A 21,228-nucleotide genomic window follows, 5' to 3' on the forward strand; every position below is an offset into this window, starting at 1 on the left:
CCATTGAAGTCTTAAACAATGTTGTGTTTTGTGAAAAAAAACCTGTTCTTTTCCTAACTTACCTTTATTTCTAACATGGGAAATGTTTTAGATTACATGTGACTTATAGAAAAGGTTTCTCTCCCATTAACTTTCAAAAGTTTACAGTGAGTAAAATAGATTAAACTTCCTTAAAGGAAATTTGCAATAAAAAAGGACAGTATGAAAAAAGACTAACTTACTATTGTAGCAGTGGAATCCTCTGGCTCATGAAGAATAATGGGAAGATTACTAGTAAAACCAATTTCTCCATTTGCAATGTCAGAAGTAATCCTCACAGAAATATTTCGAATCTCACCTAGTCTAGGACTTACAGATGGGATTGGAGGAATGATATTCACCAGCTCAACTCTTTGCAGCTACAAAACAAAAATTAAAAAAATGAAATTCTTGAATATCAAATGGACACAACCCTGTTTTTTTCTAAGTCAGAAATATGTGGCAATATATTATTTTGCATCTTTAGCTATAGCCTTGCGATTTTTCTCTTATTCTTTCATTTGGGTTTTATGCTACATATGAACTGTAAATCTCCTTCCAGAGGTACAAAGCTGAAAATACAACTCTTGAAGAGGAGAAGGATAAGCTTCAATCAGATGCTCTCTAATCTGGCCGTGTATGTGATGAATATACTGGTATAAATTTATTGGAGGAATCACAAAGCATTCAAGTGGAGAGGGGTGGGAACCAAGACTACTGAGATAGATAAAGCCCCCATGCCTGGCCGAGGGCCCCAACTTCCAAAGGATTCTCCATTGAAAAGGGGAGATTCTGTAAAAGCCATCACAAGGGCTCCTTTCCCACCATATTTCCAGAATATTGACATATGAGATGTGATATGAGGAAAGAGGTGTGGCTAGATCTCAGCTGTCCCTCGGTTACTATAATAGCCTCAGGAGCTGTTGCAGGCTAGAGTACTGTATGTTGATACGAAGGAAAGTCAGTCATGACATTTGCTGAGCAAGGGAGCAAATTTACAGCCATGTGGTAAAGACAAACAGGAACAAAAATTCTATTTCAGACCCGAAATGTAAACTTTCAAAGATCCATTTTTTTAAAAAATGTTAAGCATTCAAATAGTGAACTTAACTGGACATTTGCATATGTAAATACACATACAACAACCGAAATTGTGCAGTAAAATTAATCATCCAATTAAGCCTGCATTTTTATACTCTGAAAGACGAGTGATTTTTGAAAATCATGCCTTTTTTTGGCTTATCTGTTATTATTTTCACCCATTGTCAGTACTCTTCATTAAATAAATTTTCCTTGTGGAATTATCAAGGATAGTTCCAGTGATCATTTGGGGGAGAATACCGACAGGAAATACTGTCAAAAAGGCAGCATTTTCCATTTATTTCTGAAAGAAGTAAAAATGGAGGGCACTATATGTGACCCTTCTTAACTGATGATATAAGTACTGGGATGTGCCAACTCCATGGTAACTAAGCAAACTGATGTAGAAACATCTTGAGCTGTGTCTGCAAAATGATCAGAAAGCAAAAGAGCAACCTCAAACAAAAAAGTGAGGTTCAGAATTAAACATGAAAAAGCAGAGATCCCGACAGTGATGGAGATTTAAAGCATATGCTCTCTTGTATAAGCTTTATCCTTTAGGCCTGTTGAACAACAATAGTGGCTTGTATCAGGGTAGGTTAAGAACACTATCATATCTTGTCTAGCTTAACAGGAAATGTAGGCTATTATCCTAACAATGCCAAGTATAAGAACTTAATTTCTGATTATGTACATTGGCAGAACTGCTGAAATAATTGGAGTCATGCCAATTTCATCAGGAGAGATTTTTGGCCTATAAATATTTTCAAAGTGCTCTATTTATTGAGAAATTTATAGCTAAAAATCTTTCCCTTTTCTACTCACCTTTGTATTCATGTATAATGACCAACAGTCAATGGAACTTCATTTTTGTATTTGGTTTTGAATATGCAAAAATATCTAGTAGCACCCTAGTTATGCGTTAATTCCTAGTTAAAATATAATCAAACTTAGTTTATAAAACATTTATCTTTTTTCCTATTATTTGAATAATATCTATGCAGATTTATTAGTGAGATAACCAGAAATGAATACAGTATTCCAGAGAAGGGTATGTCATTAGCCTGTAACATTTCATAACATTATCTGTATTGTTCAGTTTTCCATGAGACATCATGCCATTTTGTTTTCCATATGTCCCCTAATGCATCCAGTCATATTTATTTTGTTTTAAAATTTCAGACACATGCAAAATATATTAAAACATACCAGTTATCATTAGAGTTGTATAAGAATTCCAATTTCACATTTTAAAAAATCATTCAGATTTGCAAGGAAGAGTCAGAAGCGTGAAATGTCCTACAGAACAGATATTTTTGAAAAAAAATCCATTTGACAAACAGGATTTTTTCCAAAATGTCCAGCAGTGGCTGGCTGCCAGAAAGCCACACTTCAGGGCAGGTTAGGAGCCTGACAGCTCCAGCTCTTCAGCAGGTGACAAGAGGTCTGTGAGGGAAATGGGAAGTGCTAGGTCTCTGGTAATTAGTCAAGAGAGTACAGGGAAGCAAGCTAGCAGAAGACGAGGCAGGGGGTCTGCCCCCGGTCACTGTCAAAAATTTTGACACAAGTCAAAACATTCCTACAGAACATTTCAATTCCATCAACTTAGCCCCCTTTCAATGGAAAGCTGTTCCACTGGAAATTTTTCAATGAGAATTAATTACCACAGTAGTATTAAGTTGTAATTACAGGTACAAAATAGGGACTGTAGGTTTGTTCTTAAGTTGAATCTGTATGTAAGTCGGAACTGGCATCAGCCGCTGCTGAAACTGATCAGTTTCAACCGCGGCTGAATCTGGACGCCAGTTCTGACTTACATACAGATTCAACTTAAGAAACCCAGGCGTCCCCAAGTCAGCTGCTGCTGAAACTGATCAGCGGCTGATTCCAGGAAGCCTGGGGCAGAGCAACTCTGCCTCGGGCTTCCTGAAGTCAGCCGCTGGTCCGTTTCAGCAGTGGCTGACTTGGGGACACCTGGGGCAGAGCAGCTGGGGTGCTGCTGGGTTGCTCCAGTAGCGAGGCTCCTCGGCGCTACTGGAGCAACCCGGCAGCACCCCAGCTGCTCTGCCCCAGGCGTCCTGATTCAGCCGCTGCTGAAACTGACCAGCAGCGGCTGAATCAGGACGCCTGGGGCAGAGCAGCTGGGGTGCTGCCCGGTTGGTCCGGAGCGGCGCTGTGGGACCAACCCGGCAGCCCCCAGCTGCTCTACCCCAGGGGTAGGCAAGAAAAGCCTGGTCTGCTGGGGGGAGGCACTAGCTGCACCCCCCCAGCAGACCAGGGAGACGGGGGTGGCAGGACCACCCAAGTCCTCCACGGCTTTGCTCCGTCTCCCTGGTCTGCTGACCTGGGAGACGCGGAGCAAAGCCGCAGAGCACGCGGGCAGCGGGACAGTCCAGGCGCGCCACGGCTGTCCCACTGCTGGCGTGCTCCAAGGCTGTGCTCCCCATCTCCCTGGTCTGCTGGTCAGACCAGGGAGATGGGGAGTAAGCCGCGGAGCACGCCCGCAGGGGGACAGCCCAAGCGCGCCTGGTCTGCAGGGAGACGGGGAGCAAAGCCCTGGAGCACGCCCGCAGTGGGACAGCCCAGGCGCGCCGCGGCTGTCCCACTGCGGGCGTGCTCTGAGGCTTTGCTCCCCATCTCCCTGGTCTGCTGGTCAGGAGACGGGGAGCAAAGCCTTGGAGCACGCCCGCAGGGGGACAGCTCAAGCGTGCCCAGGCTGTCCCGCTGCGGGTGTGCTCCAAGGCTTTGCTCCCCGTCTCCCTGCAGACCAGGGAGATGGGGAGCAGTTTTTCTCGCCCCGGAGGACGGGGGCGGCGGACCGCGGCGGATCCGCGTAACTCGGGGACTGCCTGTAATTCTGTATTTGCACCTCTACTCTATCCTCATCTCATCAACATTTTTACAGCCTTTATAGCCTTTTACACCACCAATTACTTGTTCCATAGCTAAGAACCTTAGTCAGTATATGACTTTATAATGAAAGTTACCACAACATTCTTCCTTTTCCCACTAGCTGCCTCAAAAAATAGCCATTCACCAAGTCCCACTTAATATTATTTTGTTTTTTTCCAGGAGTTTTTGGGGGAGGCATGGAGGAAGAATGAGTGAGTGGTAAAATATTTACTTTATTTCACATTGCATCTGAATTAGTGTTTGAGTTGTCATGGCTTTTATCATTGGGTGTCGTAAGCATCTGTGCTTGGCTTGACTGAGTCACTCAAAGAATTATTCAATACTTTGGATCCTTTGAATTTGGGAAAGCCCATTAGTCTTCTTTAACATGCCAAAGGTCGTATCTCTGGCTACAGTAGGTTATTTAAATGGGTATGTCACTGAAAAATGTTCAGCTCACTTCTCTAATTCTTCTAGCCATTCTTTAGCTTCATTCAAGCTTCATTTCCTCCTCCTCTTCCCTCTCCCCATTCTCGAGTTACTCCTCTATTGTGTACAGTACAAACTCTGTAATCTTCTCATTCTAACCATGCTCCTTTAGCTTATAGCTCATTCACAACTTGAAGAGATTGTCTTAGTGACAAATAGTGCTGGCTTCAAAATGAGTTTTTAAATAAATTGTGCACTATAGAAGGTCCTTCTTGTTTTATTCATCTAAACACAAAGATCCTTTTGTTTCATAGAAAATGTACAACACTGAAGTCTGGGATCTAAAGTTTGAAAGTGCACGTAGGATCAATGACCATGAAAAATTCTACAGTATTTATCTTTTACTAGATTGTTTTTCTACATCCATACTTCTACTGCGTTTCAATGCCTCTTAAAATTTCCTTTGCATTTAAGTTTGGTAGATAAATATGCTTCATCTCTGGAGCATATATGGCAGATGAATCTGTTGTAGGGCTCCAGGAGAGATATCAAAGTTTAAATTGAAAGAATGCCATATGGTCATAATGGCTATCTCCCTTGTTGCAATTAAAATTTTGATGAAAATGCAAAAAGTTTGTCAATATTCCATGGGAAAATTCAAAGTTCTTGGCAAAAATAAAACAAAAACTGAAAAAAGTTGTCCAAAATATGAAAAATGTCAGCCAGAAACTTTCATCTGAAAACTCAGTAGGAACATGGTTGAAACCTAATTTTTTTTTATTTGGAAATGGTTCCAATGTGTCTCATGAGAGTTGCAGTTTAGATGCTTAATGCCCTATTTTTCTTGTATGATCCAGAATCCCTGGCTGGACTACATCTCTCATAATGCACCACGGTCTCCCCTCTTTGTGAGCTACTATGACACATCATGAGCAGTCTGGCTGGGGAACTTGGCCCAGAATGGTCTGGGGCATGAGGCACCCAAACTACAACTCCCATGAGTCACCAAGCCAGCAGTTCTGAATCACACATATTCTGGCATTGCAGATGAAACTTGTTTTCAGGTGTTCTACCAAAAAATAATTTAGATGGAAAAATGTTGTTCTCTATTCAGCAGTGAAAGAAGTTGCCTAATTCCAGAAACAATATTAGAAAGAAGGGAAAATAAAGTGCACAAGAGAACCTGGAAAGAAAACTGAAACTAAAAGGCTAAACTCAGAAGCAAGTCTAACATCATATATGTTTCTTCAGCATAGACTCCCTTAGATTCATATCAATTTATGGACAGTTAACTTACATTCCCTTACTCATTCTCTTTGGATTTGGCTTGTTGTGTTTAATTTAGTCCCAAAGAATATATATTAGTATCAGTCACATGCCAAGTTTATGGAAGAGAAGAGCCTATCTTGAAAAGTAACAAAAGTAGACCACTCCCCAAGTCCAGTGTGCTGGTACAACAGCTTTTCATACTGACGAATTTTTTTCTCACTGTACCATATATTCCACCTTTCTCTCTATTATATCCTTCTGGGGTTTTTTTTCTTGTTTTATATTACAATATTAGTTACTTCATGCAAGGACTGGCTTCTTTTTCTTTAGTTCATACAGCACTTTGCAAAATTGGCTACTGGCCCTTATGCCCTACCTCAGTACAAATAGTACTTCTTATACCTTCTTCTAGTTCCTCAGAAAATAAGTTATATCAACTTAACCTTCCACACACTTCCTTAGCGCTATCAGTATTCACAAAACAAGAAGTAGGTATCTCTCACACAACCTTACATTACATCAACATGTTTCACTTTGTCTTATGATGTTGACTTAGGGTCTGAGTGATGAGCCAAACTGGTACTCTTGCAAGAGTGTAGAGTAGACAAAGAGCCAGACCTAAGGCCCATTTGAATTGAATGGGCTCTAGATCAGGCCCTTAAAGCAAAAAATGAAAAAGAAGGAACAAATATCATTCTTGTAACACTCATAAAAATGTCACAAAACCTACTCAACTGTATTTTTCACAATAATTACAATGATATAAAAACTTATATATAAGTTACTCATTATATATTTTACTTATCTCTTAAAAAGTATTATTGCCATGGAATGAAGGAAGAACAGTAAAATTCTAAAACAATGAATAATTCCATACTACTGAATTCTACATTTAATGGATTTATTATGCTATAATAGAGGGATTACAGAAAAGACATTTGTGGTAGCAAAATAATTATTTGAGAACATATCTACATGATATGTCTTGAAAAAACATCTTCATACCCGAGAAAAGTTTTCTAGTTACAATACAGTATCAGTAATTCCCAGTGCATACAAAAGTAAGAAGCTACTAAGTAACATTGTACCCTTCTTTATTTTGAAAGCAATTGATAAATATTTTAGCATACAATGTACCTGTATGAGGAAATGGGCACCATTCTGAAGAAATGCATCATTTCTTATTGGTAGATTTAAAATGTCCTGGGATTTCCCTTCTGGAAAGATAAGAATGCCTCTTCCTGAAACATTTAGGATGCCATCTTTTGCATGCTCAAGATCCACAGTTCTAGCAGGAATGTACAGTACAATATAAATCAATTCCACAACTCCAACTGTTCCTCTTTGCCTTGCAAAACTCAAGGACAAAAAACGTCCTGTTGTGTTGCTTACAATCCTTTGATTCTCCAAAGGGTAAAACTCTATTAGACCATAAATATCATCGCTGTCCTGCATGTAGAACAAAAGCTACAAGAACAGAAAAATATCCTTATTAGTAAGTCACCATTAACATACTCCATATTATTCATTGTTCTACCAGTGGTTGCTCTGATTGTTACCACTAGATTTTCCACATCTATTTTTCTGTGAATTTATAGTGTTCATGAAAGGGGCCAGGTTGACACCTCCAAAAATCAAAGTTTCCTTTGTATAGAACATATACAACAGAGGCTGTGTGAACTTTCTCACAGTGCACCATCAGTATGTGTCAAATATGATTCAATGAATCCACCTCTACAGAATAAAGCGCTTAGTTCCCATGCCCATTCTATACTTGGTCTCTCTACTGAAATTAGCAACCAAGATAGCAATTAATTTAAATTGTGGAAAAAAAGGATTGTGCCCTGTAGACAAGGTGTTTAAAGGCACTAGTGTAAGAGCTATATCGAGGCATACTCCCTGGCCGAGGATTCTGCTTTTCCCTCTATGGCCACTGAGGTGTAATTACAAAATCACTGAATATAGTCTCCTGGACTGAATCTCACAGAGATCCTTGAAGTGTTCAAGCATCCATTGAATGGTATTGCTTTGTAAGGGATAGAGCTTAAGAGTGAACATAGTCAAGAAGGAGAACATGCCCCAACCTACTAATAGTTTGAATACTATGCCTATCTCCCTATGCTTCCAAAAAAATGTCTCAGGATTACAGCCCAGAATTGCAGTAAACTCCATGCCCCTATATGGAAGAAAAGGGGCCTGGAGACACATATGACCACATGGGGACTTGTGGTGAACTCTTTAACGTTAGTTTCCCCCTCTCCGAGTGGCTTTACATAACCCATCCACTAAGCCACTGTAAAATGCCCCTTCTGTAGCAGGCCTTATACATGCCTCACTGTCATGTAACCATGGGCAGAGATATTGTTTGTACAATGTCCTGTACAATTGAGCCCTGATCTCATTTAGGGTCTCTGGAGGATACTGCAATACAAATAGGCACAAATAATTTTGTTCTGTGGTTTAAGTACAAATCATCAGTCTTTCTAAAGGATCAGGTGTATCTAAACTAGAAAGTATTTTTATTTCCTTCCCCCTTCTCTGAAGGGCCACATAAAAGCAGACTTACCTCAGCTGGTTCACTCACTTCTGCACCGCCCTGTATTGTATCAGCTAGAATTCTAAGGAGATAGGGCTCTGCCTCTTCAGGAAAATCATCATCAATAATGTTCAGAGGAAGAGATGCCAACATCTGCCCTTGAGCAAAATGTAACACCCCTGAGGCAGGAGTGAAGTCTGCAGTCACGGGTGAAGTATCACTGTTATTACGAGTTATAACCCAAGTAACTGAAACATTTCCATGTGTTCCACCATTTCTTACAACTGTGATTCCTTCAAACCTGTGGTTGTGAAAAAAAGTAAACTTATACTGGCTTATCCTAAACATGAGATGTTTTTCTTAGTTATCCATCCTCTAAATGATGTAGGCTTATACATTATTTGTCTTTTTTTTTACAGGCTTGATTCAGATCTCTCTTAACTAGTTTTATATTAATATAATTCCACTGACTTCAGGGAATTAGTCTTGATTTAATTGGTTCATTTGAGATCAGTCAGATCCTAAGATTTAGTCGGATTAACAGTTTTGAAAATGCTATCCTAATTTAGATTTAGACTTTTCTTAAGCACAAAGACTATTTATTGATGAACCATATGTAGTATGGTGATGTACATCATGAACTCACTTTTATTAAATAAGATATTGAGAAACATTTATAAAATATGAGCTTGAGATTGGTTTAGCCTATTAGACTGATTTACTCAAGTGGAAAAGTAATTTTCATCTCTTCTAGCCTTGGGTTTTTGTTTTTATTTATTTTTTTGTCAGTTTACAAGTTATATCAGGCTACAAATATTAGGGATGAATGCATAGTTCATTCAAAATCATCATTGTTCCTTCTATATTAAAACACTACGGCTGTGTCTACACTGGCACATTCTTGCGCGAAAACGGCCGCTCTTACGCAAAAACATGCCACCTGTCTACACTGGCCATGCGTTCTTTTGCAAGTAAACTGACGCTGTACTGTAGAAAACCAGGGTTTCTTGCGCGAGAACTCTGACGCTCCCTCTCAGGAAGAAGCCCTCTTGTGCAAGAGCTCTTCCAGAAGAGGCCAGTGTAAACAGGCAACATGAATTTCTTGCACAAGAAGCCCCTACAGTTAAAATGGCCATCAGAGCTTTCTTGCGCAAGAGAGCATCTACACTGCCATGGATGCTCTTGCGCAAAAGCACATCTCTTGTGCAAAAGCACATGCCAGTGTAGAGGTGCTCTTCTGAAAGACTTTTTGCACAAGAACTCTTCCGCAAAAGAGTTCTTGCGCAAGAAGCTGCCAGTGTAGACATAGCCTGCATGATTTACCCAAATTTGCTAGGTCCTTAACTCAATTAACTTTCGGTTTTTGTAAAACAAAACAGTGGGGCTGAGGATGAGGAGTTCAGTATGCAGGCTGTCCCATGGAGAGAGGACTGACTACCCCAGCCCTCTCAGAGCAGCAGCTTGGGACCAGGTGAGAAGCACCTCTCCAAGGCTGCTGCAGCTTTAGTGGGCATAGCCATCTGGGACAGATTCAGGTTCGTCTGTCCCCGGAACTCCTGAGCAAACTATGCATTTTCCATTAGGTGAACAGCCACCAAGGTTCCCGTCCAAATCCGGTGGGGAGGGAGCTTCAGGTCCCTCTGTTATCCCCAAAAGGCACCTAGGGAGTGAGAGGTTCAGGGCTGGGGCAGTCCCAGGGGAGGGCATGCTCCTGACCATCCCATTTCACCTGTCTGGTGATTCTGCCTCTTTTCTGTATGGTTTTATGTATCCCCATAGAAACTGGGGGGCAGCTACAGTCCCCCCACACCTTCCCTGGAAGAGTGGGAGATGTCCCAGACAGGAAGGCAGAAGAGGCGTGTCCTCATCCAATCCCTTTTCACCTGCCTAGTGATTCTGCCTCTTTTCTGTATGGTTTTATGAGAAGCAATTCCATTCTGAGTATATCCTCTATTGCTGACTCAACCAAACCCTTACCTTGGTTTAAGTTATGACAAGGGGCAGCTGTATATGAATTTGGTTGTCCTTGCTCTTACCATTTAGAAGGAGTTCTTGAAAAAACAGATAGACACATAGACAGACTCACCCATGCATAGACAGACAAACTCACTCAAATGTATAGCAGATTAAACCATTACTGTTTCTGGGTCTGGACATACTTATCTTGCTATCAATGGGGTACACTAAGAATTTATAAAGTTATGCTTATTACTATTACATTAACCAAATTTGAAAAAAATCGATCTTTATTTGAGGTAGTTTAAATTAATGTCACCATAAATTATTGTTTTAACTATAGTTCTGTAAATTTAACATGATAAGCAAATGATTGAAACAAATTAATGTAATTACTACATAAATACTGCTCCTGTATGAAGCATCTTATCCCACAAAATATTGCATCCTTGGCTGAATACACTTATTATTCATGTTTTTAAGAAAAAAGTATATAAATTATATCTAGTTCTCTCTGTTTCTCACAAAATCTATATTCATTTAGAGCAGCTAAAAATGCAGGAACAGTTTAATGACTCCATAATTAATATGTGCTAGTTCTAAATCACTACTAAAAATAAAAAGTACTCCCTTTCAGAGAGGTTTTTCTTGAGATTATTAATAATGTGGAATATGGGTGCAACTCTCACTATTTTGGGGGTTAACATAAAGTAATGTTAGGTAATGAATACTGCTACAGAGCCCATGTTTATTTTCTAAACATTTGTACAAAACTTTAATTGGAATGTAAAAAACCCTAACAATGTTATTTCAATGTTAACATTTGAACAATCACACATTTATAAATTATGTATTGTGATTATATAACATTTAAACAATAGCTACATTTTCCCCTGCCCTAAAAAAACCACCCCAAAACCAGCTGTTTCATAAATCCAAAAGATGACACTTAAGCTACAGTTGGAAAATCTATAGTACCTTGAAGCTTGGTCTTCATCAATGATAACCATCTGAGCAAACAATACACTGTTGATTGATAGTACTCCATAGGGTTTGTCATTGGGTTTAATGGTGACATGGATAACAAAAGGGCTTGTTAAAACAGCATCTCCTTGCAGAGTGTCTTTAAGGAGCATAATCTGAAAGGTCTCTGCAATTTCTGGTATGGCATCATCAAAGATTTTAAATTTCATGTCAGACTCATGCACTTGAGACGGGAAAACAATAGTCCTATTTGGCTGCAGATCTAGGAAGTCTAAATTAAGCTGTGCATGTGCTGTGGAATTCCCAGTTATGATGATGTAACGGACAGAAACCTCATATTCATCAGAGCCAATCAATTTTCCACTGTCATCTTTACCACGAACCACTTGAATTGTTAGCACATCAGCTTCCTCTGCCACCACATAAATACTCTGAGTGAATCGCACAGGGCTGTCATTTTTCTTAATAGTAATCTGAACCGTATTTCTTGTTGTGTTAATTTCAGCCCCTCCCTCCACACTTCTCAGATGAACATTAAATATTTCATCATTTTCTGGTATCTGGAAAAATAATATTAACAGTTAAGAATAACTCATGTTTTAAATATATGCAGAGCAGTCTGACTGCCCTTATTTACTCTTCAGCACAAGCAACTTTGCCCAGTCCAACAGATCATTCAATAATACCTTGTGTCTAAACATTTTCACAAAACAGAACTCTGTACTTTAGCAATATAAACACAATAAATAAAACACAAATATATTGAAACCAGAGATGGGTCTGAATCAAAACACTGGATCTCACCAACTCCAGATGCTGAGGAAACAGAAACAATATGGAGGACATGGGCTATCTGCAGCTTGGAGCATTTTACAAACTGCTTCTCTATGAGAAAATCTCTGCTCTCAGTTATCCAGGTTTAAACCTTAGTAACCCTATTATTTCACCAGTGATTTAGACCAGATTGCCTGAAGGAAAAATATCTCTCTGAATGTTGCAAATGGATATGACCAAGTTCAGTCTCTCACTCACCATTCATGTAGGATTACATGAAAGAAATAGAACACATTCTGCTCCTACATGGACCTACAAAATTCCCAGTAAAGTCAATGGGAATGCACTCATGTAGGTGAGGAAAGAATGGTGTCCTCTGTCTGTTCCTTGTTTCTGACTTTAAGAATAAAGTAGTATTTACTTCTGAGGGCAATTCTAGTACAAAATTAATACAGTTATTGAGGATAGCAAATATTGCGTTATAAAGTGGACAAATCCTTTCTAAGCACAATTATTGCTTTGAGCTCTTTAAAAAGGTGCTAATTCCCTGCTGTCCTGTATTTCTTCTCTTTCATATACACTTGCTAATTGGCCACCCTTGGATCCTTTTCTAGGGCTATGGGACTCAGTGTGTAGCTGTCTTTAAAGCCAATGCCAATTTTACAACTTGTTTTGCTTGTGGCACTAAAACTTGATCTGTTGTTGACTGACACAGCCTTTTTCAAACTGGAACCTGAAAAATCTAAGTTATGCTGCTCCTATACAGAGGTACAACAATTATTGTGTCTCACCAACACAGGTATTAGTTTATTCTTTTATGCTTCTTTTTGCCCACTGATGATCATAGTCTCCTGCAAAACCAAGTTCATGAATTTCAAAGACACCCAAAATACATAAGACTGTTTAACTGTAAGTGAGGTTTCTGCAAGTCAGAGCTATTGGGTCAGTTAATTGGATCATCATGACTTCACCAAAGATTTTGACACTAAGTTTTCTCAGTCCTTCCTAGTCTATTATTTTCCCCAGACAAACACCCATCCTATTCAATAAAAAGAGGTATTTTGTCAGCAGAATGAGAAAAAGATACATATTATTGTGTAGTTCTACACTGAAAACTCTTTAGTTTAAAAGTGTCATTGTGGGGCCCTGTCTATGATTTCTCAATTATATCCAAATAAAAGATTATACTTAATTTTCAAATACGAAGCTGTCTTTCCTAAATACCAGCCCTGCACACACAGTGTAGGTTCTGAGAGTACAACTGAGTTCTTTCCATTGTCTGCATCATCACAAGTGAGATTTCTGCAGGCCAAAATAAGCCCTCATTTACATCTGTGCAACCTTATCAGCAACACTTGTGCACACATAGCTTTCAGTCATAGAGTTCTGAGAATATGGTTCTAAATAATCACATCTTCATTATCTCCACAAGGAGATAATGGTAAGCACAGCACAACAGTTCTAAATTGGTATTATAGAATAAAGAAATGTTAATATTTATCAGGAAGAGATGTTTCTGCATCTCAGATTATACCAGGCTCAAGGAACGGTTCTGATACTATGAATATCATTAGAGGTCAGAGAAATTGGTATTTTTTCAAAAATAATCAAATCTATTTTTGTTTTGTGGGTTTAGAAAGTGAATGTTTTTATTTATTATTTTTTTGTGAATTTATTGAATCTCTCATGTTATTCAGGTTTTATTTTCTCCCCACTTTATCTGCTCTTTTTCAGTCCCTTTCCCACCCATCTTCTGTTTACATTCTCTTGTAATAATAATAAGAAGGCACAGTCTGGACTGTTATAAGTAGGCTTTATTGGAACTAAAACAGACAAAGGAGAGACACGTGCTCCTCACTGTGTATCTGGTGAAACTAACTCTGGACTGCTTCCAACTCTTTCCTCCTAGCCCCAACCCATTCTCTCTAACATGTGCACTGCCCTGAAAGGCATTGGTCATACTCTTATCACCTTTTTTCCCTTCATTTTGCAATTGAAAAGGGAAGGGAAAGGGGAAGGGAAAAAAAGGGGAAGGAAAAAAACTATATATTTTTTGTGGTTTCCATGAAAAAAAATTAAAATGTCAAACAAATGAAAAAATCGTGAACATATCTATTTTAAGAAAAGGCCATTTTGTGAAGAAATCATTTTTAATGGAAAATGTTTTGAACAGTTCTAATATGTAGTGTTCAAGAAATTTAGAATGCTTTTGGCCTCCATTGGTTTTTGGTTTATTATAATAGAGGTGCTATTTGTTCTTAAAATTCTGCTTTATTCTAAAAAGTGCTTGTGTAAAAACTGAATCCTCTTTTTCAAGCTCTCTAGGTCCACTCAAAACAATGTCACCCTATTCTAGAGACAAACTGATTTACCTGCTATTCTAGAGACAAACCGATTACACCCATTAGCTATGTAGACTCAACACAGCTGAAGAGCGTCTGCTGGATTCTATTCCATCTTGTGCATCATAACTGAAGGCAATGAAATTGTACAGGCATCACTGAGGACAAAATTGTAAATAAGGGCTTAATATGATTTGCTATACCTTCATAGTTAATAAAGTAAGAGCCCAAGATGATTGTCCAACTATAGACTGAGTCTGCAAGGGCGCCATTTAGAAAAAATATATTTTTATTTGGAAACAAAGAACATCTGATATGGAAGATTTCACAAATAATTATAGGAGGGACAGATTAACAGATAAGCACTATACTTAAACTTGGGTTCAATCCCTAGCTCAGTCACAAACTTTGTATGTGACCTTGGGCAAGTCACTTCACCTGCCCCATGCTCCATTTTCAAAATGGGGATAATATTTTCCTTTAAAAAAGTTATTTTAATTTGTATTTTAGTGGCATCCAAGTGCTCCAGTCATGGACCAGAACTCCATTGTGCTACTTGCTTCACTAATAGGAAAAAAAAAAGACTGTCTCAAACTTCAAAAACATAATCTAAACCTCACAGGAGTGTTGTAAGGATAAAAAGTGCAGATACTATGTTGATGAAGTGCCAGATAAGTGGATAGAAACAACCAATGCAGAACTCTGCAAAGCCAGTATTTACAAAGTCATTTTTGTGAGCAGAACCATAATTAAACCTTAGCTAAGTTGAGCAGTTTTGTGCATTCATTATTCAAAGCCATGATCCACACAACATCACCTTCTGCATATCAAAACCTTCTACAATTAATTCACCTTTTTCCTACCTGGTCATCAAGCACTGTTAAATTATAAATCAGTACTGCTCTCCCAGGAAGAAAGGTAATATTGTCCTTGGATGGGCTCAAGTCTTCTTCAGCTGGGTTTGGGCCACCTTCTACCTGCAAAAAATTTATGTTTGTGATCAACAAATATACAGGACATTTTCAAGGCTTATGTAACTATGGATAAACTGGAATATAAACTAATATAATTGTGTCAGTCTGATATTCAACATAAGCTGTATGAGGTACAAAAAGACACATTGAGTACTCCAATGATCTCCTATTTCACAACTAAAATTATTAGATATAACAGAGGAAAATTTTACTTCACAAGCCCCATTAAAATAGTTGCAGCAAAAGAGCTATTTTGAAAAAATCTGACAATCTAGCTGAATGTCTGATGGGACAAATCAGAGTAATGGAAGAATGGATTGTCAAAAGAATAATTAGAAACAATTTGTTTCAATACAGGCCCATGAGAGCTCTTTAGTGTCCACTGATTCATAACTGGTTCTTTTGAATAGCTGAAAGGATGTGGCTATAATTTATTATGCAAAATTCACTATCTGGAACTAAATTTTGAAAGAGAATTCTAATGGGAATTGCTTTTATGGAAATTTTCTGATTTGTGACATAAGTTATTTATTTGTATTTAGTTATAATGAAGTTACAAATGAAATCTAATCAAACTACAGGCAGCTTTGGGCAGGATGAGAGTTTTTACATGTAATATAACATAGCTGATACTTCAGTAAGTACATCTACTATATGCCGATTGATTCTATACAGGGAAAAAATTATTTGACACTAATATATAAACAAGTCTACAGTAAATTGTATAAAGACTGAGGGTACGTCTACGCTAGCCCCCTAGTTCGAACTAGAGAGGCTAATGAGGGCGACCGAAGTTGCTAATGAAGCGTAGGATTTAAATATCCCACGCTTGATTAGCATAATCCCGGATGGTCGCCATTTTGGAAACTGACTAGCCTGAAGTAACTGCCCACGTCTATATGCAGCAGAGAAGCGGATTCCAAGATAAACCCCTTAGTTTGAATTAACTGTTAAACCTCATTCCACGAGGGGTTTATCTTGGAATCCCGCTTCTCTGCCGGGTGTAGATGCGGACAGTTACTTCAGGCTAGTCAGTTTCCAAAATAGCGACTGGCCGGGATTATGCTAATCAAGCGTGCGATATTTAAATCCCGCACTTCATTAGCAACTTCGGTCGCCCTCATTAGCATCCCTAGTTCAAACTAGGGGGCTAGTGTAGACATACCCTCATACATTACATTGCACTTATATATTAAAGATATATAAAATTACTCTCAGGGATGTAGCCATGTTACTCTGTAATTTTAAAAACAACACCTTATGCCTGATCTACACTACAAGGGGAGGTTGAAGTAAGATACGCAGATCCAGATACACACATTACATAGCTGGAGTCGACATATCTTACAACGTGTTTCAGTGTCATCCACGCAGTGGGAATACCAGCACTGACAGTGGCATCCTTTGAGTTTGATGTAGCGGGTCTATACCACACCTGCTAAATCGAACCCGGGAAGATCAACCACAGCAGCATCAATCTTCCTTGTAGCTTAGATGTGCTCTTAGGGTGAGTCTACACAGCAGGGTTTAACTCAAAATAAGCTACGCAAATTGAGCTGCATCAATTGCGTAGCTCATTTTGAGTTTTGGTGCTGTATACACGGCACTTATTCTGAAATAGAGCTGATTTCCCTTACTGATTTCCCTTACTCCTCATACAATAAGGGTTACAGAAGTCCTCCAGATAGACAGTATTTCGACATTATTTCAAAATAACTGCCTGCTGTGTAGATGTGGACTAAGTTATTTCAAAATAACACTAGTTATTTTGAAATAATGTTGCTGAGTAGATGTACTCTTTGGGTATGTCTACACTTGCACCCTAGTTCGAACTAGGGATGCAAATGAAGACATTTGAAATAGTCAATGAAGCATGGATTTAAATATCCCATCCTTCATTAGCATGATCTCACTAGCGCGTTACTCCAATCAACAGCTGTTTCGAAAGTGAAAGTGTGCACAAGGGCATGTTAGTTCAAATCAAACCCCTTGGTTCGAACTAACGTTACTCCTCAACTTTTTTCTAAACCTCATAACTGAAATACAAATATTGTATATTTACCAGGTAAATATGATATAAGAAAAGGTAAATATGTTATAAAAAAGGTCTACTGTCCTCTAATGTCTCCCAACAACTGTGCTTCAAATTATAACTGGCTTATCTAATTGCAGTGTTTTTCAAGAGGCAAATAATATGCTCCAATTTTACAGAAAAGATTTAATAAGATTTAGAAAACAGTAATTAGTCTTTTTCCTATGTTCGTACATATAGCAGTACTATGATTCTAACCATCCAGTTCAAGGAAAGTATGCTGAGGTATGAAGTTGTTTCAATGAACTTACCTCAAAAGTCACAGTCACAGTTCCATAGGTTCCCTTCTCTCTAATTAGAGTGAGAGGCACAAATTCATTTCTACCTCTGGGCTCATTCACTGTGATTAAAGCAGACTAAAGGAGAAGAGAAGGGAAGGCAATGAGGCATTGATCAAATATCTCAACAGAGAGTGAAGAAAACTGTTACCATAGAAATATCAAACTCCAATAGACAAATTAATCTTATCTGTATACTGGTTCATTGATGGTATTACATTTCTTAGCAACCAATTAGTTCAGCTAATAAAAAAGCTTGAAAGGCTTCAGATGAAAATATTAGCACTGGTCGAGTGCTCTTTTCTCTTTTTTTTATAAACAAACATAGCCACTATATACAAGCTCTTGGTTTGCATCATTAATATTTATAGAAGTTCCTAAGCCAATTAAAAACAGATTTTTCTCCCTTCTAAAATCATTTATCAGATAGATAATTACATTCATTTTAAAATTACAGGCCATAATGTATGTGTCATGATTCTGATTTACATATGTAGTCCAATTCTATTATTTTACAAATACAATTTTTAACGTACCTCAGAAAAGTTTAATTCATCCAGAAAAGAAGTCTGGGCTGGAATCTGTTTTCTGGCTCTAAGGCTCTTGTGCTTTATTAGTATATTAGTAAAGGGTCTCCATGCACAAGAACCAATCACAATCAAGGTTTTGAGCATAGGCATGGAACTGACCACTATCAATGGACTAGAATAATAGCATAGTCATGGTCCAGCTCCCACCACCACAAAAGGCAACAGAACTAGCTTAGCATTGCAGGGTGAAGCATGCAGTGCATGTTTTAAAAGGTGTTGGAATAGCTCTACACCAGTGGGTTTCAATATTTTTTTCTCATGACCCAGCTGAAGATACCCAGGACCCAACATAATTTGACTGGAGTGTGGGCTCCCAGGTGGGGCTGAGGATGAGAATTTTGGGATACAGGAGGGGGCTCCAGCTTTTAGCGGGGGGATCAGGGCTGGAGCAGGAGGAGCTTACCTTGAGCAGCTCCTGGTCAGCAGTGCAGTGAAGCGAATGCAGGCCTTCTGCCTCTCCTGGCACTGCAGCCAGAAGCAGCCAGCAGCAGGTTCCCAGCCAATGGGAGTGCAGAGCTAGTGCTCAGGGCAAGGATAATTTGCAGAGCTCTGTGTACTCTCTTCCACACTCCCCACACACACCCCTACGAGCTGGGCTTGCTGCGCAATCTGTGGTGCCAGGACAGGTAGGTAGCCCACCTTAGCACTAGTTACCTGATCCCCCTCAAACGAGACCCCATGCCTGACATGTCATGACCCATAGTTTGAAAACCACTGCTCTAGAACACTACTAGGCATTCTGGCTGAATCATCCTTTCTTATCTCCACAATGCAGCATGACACCCTGTCTGAAGCATGCAAAAGTCACTTCCAAGCACCGTATTTCAGAAGTACTAACCAATTTATAACATGTTGGTGTCCCTGTAGGATTCTGAGATACAAGTATAGAAACAGTGATAACAGATGCTAAGGACCACAATACATCAGAGTCCAATTCACCAATGGCATAACTGAGTATATATTCACATAAGGTACTGGAGTAGCTCTCACCATCATTTCACACTAGCAGTAAACTGGGCTCTCTAAAAAGCATGTAACATTACATATCATAGTATTGCTTTGAAGGAGACAAAGCTTTATACTGCACCAGTGAAGTCAATAGGAGCTCTGTCACTGATGTCAATGATAGCAAAATTGGTCCCCCAATTAATATAGTACATCACCAATTTGCACAAGAAGACTCTCTTAGCTCACTTGCAAAATGATTAGACCACTAAATAAAGTTAATTCCACCATAGGTACTAATTTACAATTCTTAAACTTATATGGAGTTCCTGACTTGCTTAAAATCACCAAAGCCCCCACATTCCCCTGCACTATAAGTGCTGCACTATAAGTGCTGAAACTAGGGATTTAAGGGGTTTCAATTATATAATATAGGGTTTTCAATTCAATGGCTCTCAGCACTATAAAACATTTTCCAGCACCCCATGCTGCACTTCTAGGAGGACCGGCACACAAGCCAGTCAGTGTGAAAGCAGCCTAATGAGACCATGTCTGACAGCGTACAGTAGCATTAGAATGACATATACTTAACCATATTTCAGAAATCTGTAAGTGGACTGATTTCACAAATGGAAGTTAGGTGCCCAGCTGACAGACAGACCTTCAAGGGAGGCAGGTGCATCACTACCCTTTGGAAAATCACCCCTTTACACTATTTAATATGATAAAGGCATAGACTGTAAAAACATACCATATTGAAGGAAATAATTCCAAAAGCATTGTCATTTGATAAGATTGATACTGTAACAGATCTCGGTGACCCAAGCTTTATTCCTGCAGATGGTTTCTAAAATTAGCAAAACATATGGTAAATGAACCAGCTATGCAGACAATTTTTAAAAATGCAGTTTTAGTTTCAATAAGAACTTGTTTTTAAATAACTATGTTTTCACTCAACATGAGAGTAAGTCTTTTGATCTTGGAGTTGTTTGATTGGCTAGTGTTTTTGGGGGGCACGGATGAAGGTTACAAATTCCAAGCAAAAGGTATTCAAGTCAACAAAATGCACAAGAATCACTTATACTACTTATGGGAAAACACATTCTAGAGTGTCTGAGTCTGCTTAAGCAATTAAAATACTCAAAAGAAACTTTGAAGAAATTAATAATAGTTTGACAATCTATTAGACAATCTATTAATGATACCAAAGTAATAAAGAATTAGATATTAAGTATGCACTCATGCTGAAAAGTAAAAAGCTTTTATTTTTAGCTTTCTAGATTGAATATATGAATCTACAGGTCATGAGCACAATGATCACAGCATTGTAAGATCAGTTTATATTTTCTGTTATATTTCTGAGTTAAATACTGATGGGCAGAAGTAAGGAAGAAGAAAAGGGAAAGGAGGGCAAAACATGTATTTACATTCATTATCCACTGTTTGTGCTAAGAAGCACGGGACTAAAATGAAGATTCATTTTAACTGTAGTGACTGCAAATTTTTGCATGCACCATTCACTTTTAAAAGAGAAAAAGAGAGAAGGATTGAGAGAGAGAGAGAGAGAGAGAGAGAGAGAGAGAGAGAGAGAGAGAGAGAGAACAAGCTTCTCCATAACTGCATTATTCTAAAACAGATTAACAATATGCATTGATTTCCCTAGCTGGTGTTCAAGGTTGATTTTTCCAGGGAGGTCTTCTTTTTCTGAAGCAATGAGGATCATCCTGTTTCCCCACCTACTTTTCACTCTTTTCCTTATAGCAGTGTCTTTTGGGGCAAGAAAGACATTTCTTCAGAACCTAACAATTTTGCTTCTTAATGGTCTAGAAAACCATCTTAAAGGACCTCTTAAAGTGTCCATAGTGGACTATATTGCCTCGGCATAATGTCCCAGGAATGGTAAATGAACTCATGTTTTGTACATGGAACTGCTAAGAAATGGAACAGGAATATTGGTTGCCTGCTGTTCAGACTTTAAGCTTTAGCTATTGAGAGCCAAATTCATCATTGAAGTAAGGTGCAGCCAAAGTCTTTTCTTTTTCTAGTGAAACAGATAAACTAAGACACTT

At 38.7% G+C, this 21,228-nt stretch overlaps 1 protein-coding gene across 1 annotated transcript in view; it reads right to left on the bottom strand.

The window, feature by feature from the left end:
- The window catches only part of ADGRV1 (adhesion G protein-coupled receptor V1), a 393,877-nt gene that overhangs the window by 356,608 nt on the left and 16,041 nt on the right, over positions 1 to 21,228 (bottom strand). Inside the window, exons 4-10 of the mRNA XM_089779321.1 lie at positions 19,911 to 20,006; positions 17,598 to 17,702; positions 15,144 to 15,257; positions 11,159 to 11,724; positions 8,255 to 8,525; positions 6,826 to 7,155; positions 222 to 398 (exon numbers count right to left, since the gene is read on the bottom strand). Coding sequence (XP_089635447.1) covers positions 222 to 398; positions 6,826 to 7,155; positions 8,255 to 8,525; positions 11,159 to 11,724; positions 15,144 to 15,257; positions 17,598 to 17,702; positions 19,911 to 20,006 — 1,659 coding nt within the window. The remainder of the gene's footprint in view (positions 1 to 221; positions 399 to 6,825; positions 7,156 to 8,254; positions 8,526 to 11,158; positions 11,725 to 15,143; positions 15,258 to 17,597; positions 17,703 to 19,910; positions 20,007 to 21,228) is intronic.

Source organism: Pelodiscus sinensis, chromosome 6, assembly GCF_052426305.1.
Source record: "Pelodiscus sinensis isolate ZL-2025 chromosome 6, ASM5242630v1, whole genome shotgun sequence".
In the NCBI taxonomy this organism is placed as follows: domain Eukaryota; kingdom Metazoa; phylum Chordata; order Testudines; family Trionychidae; genus Pelodiscus; species Pelodiscus sinensis.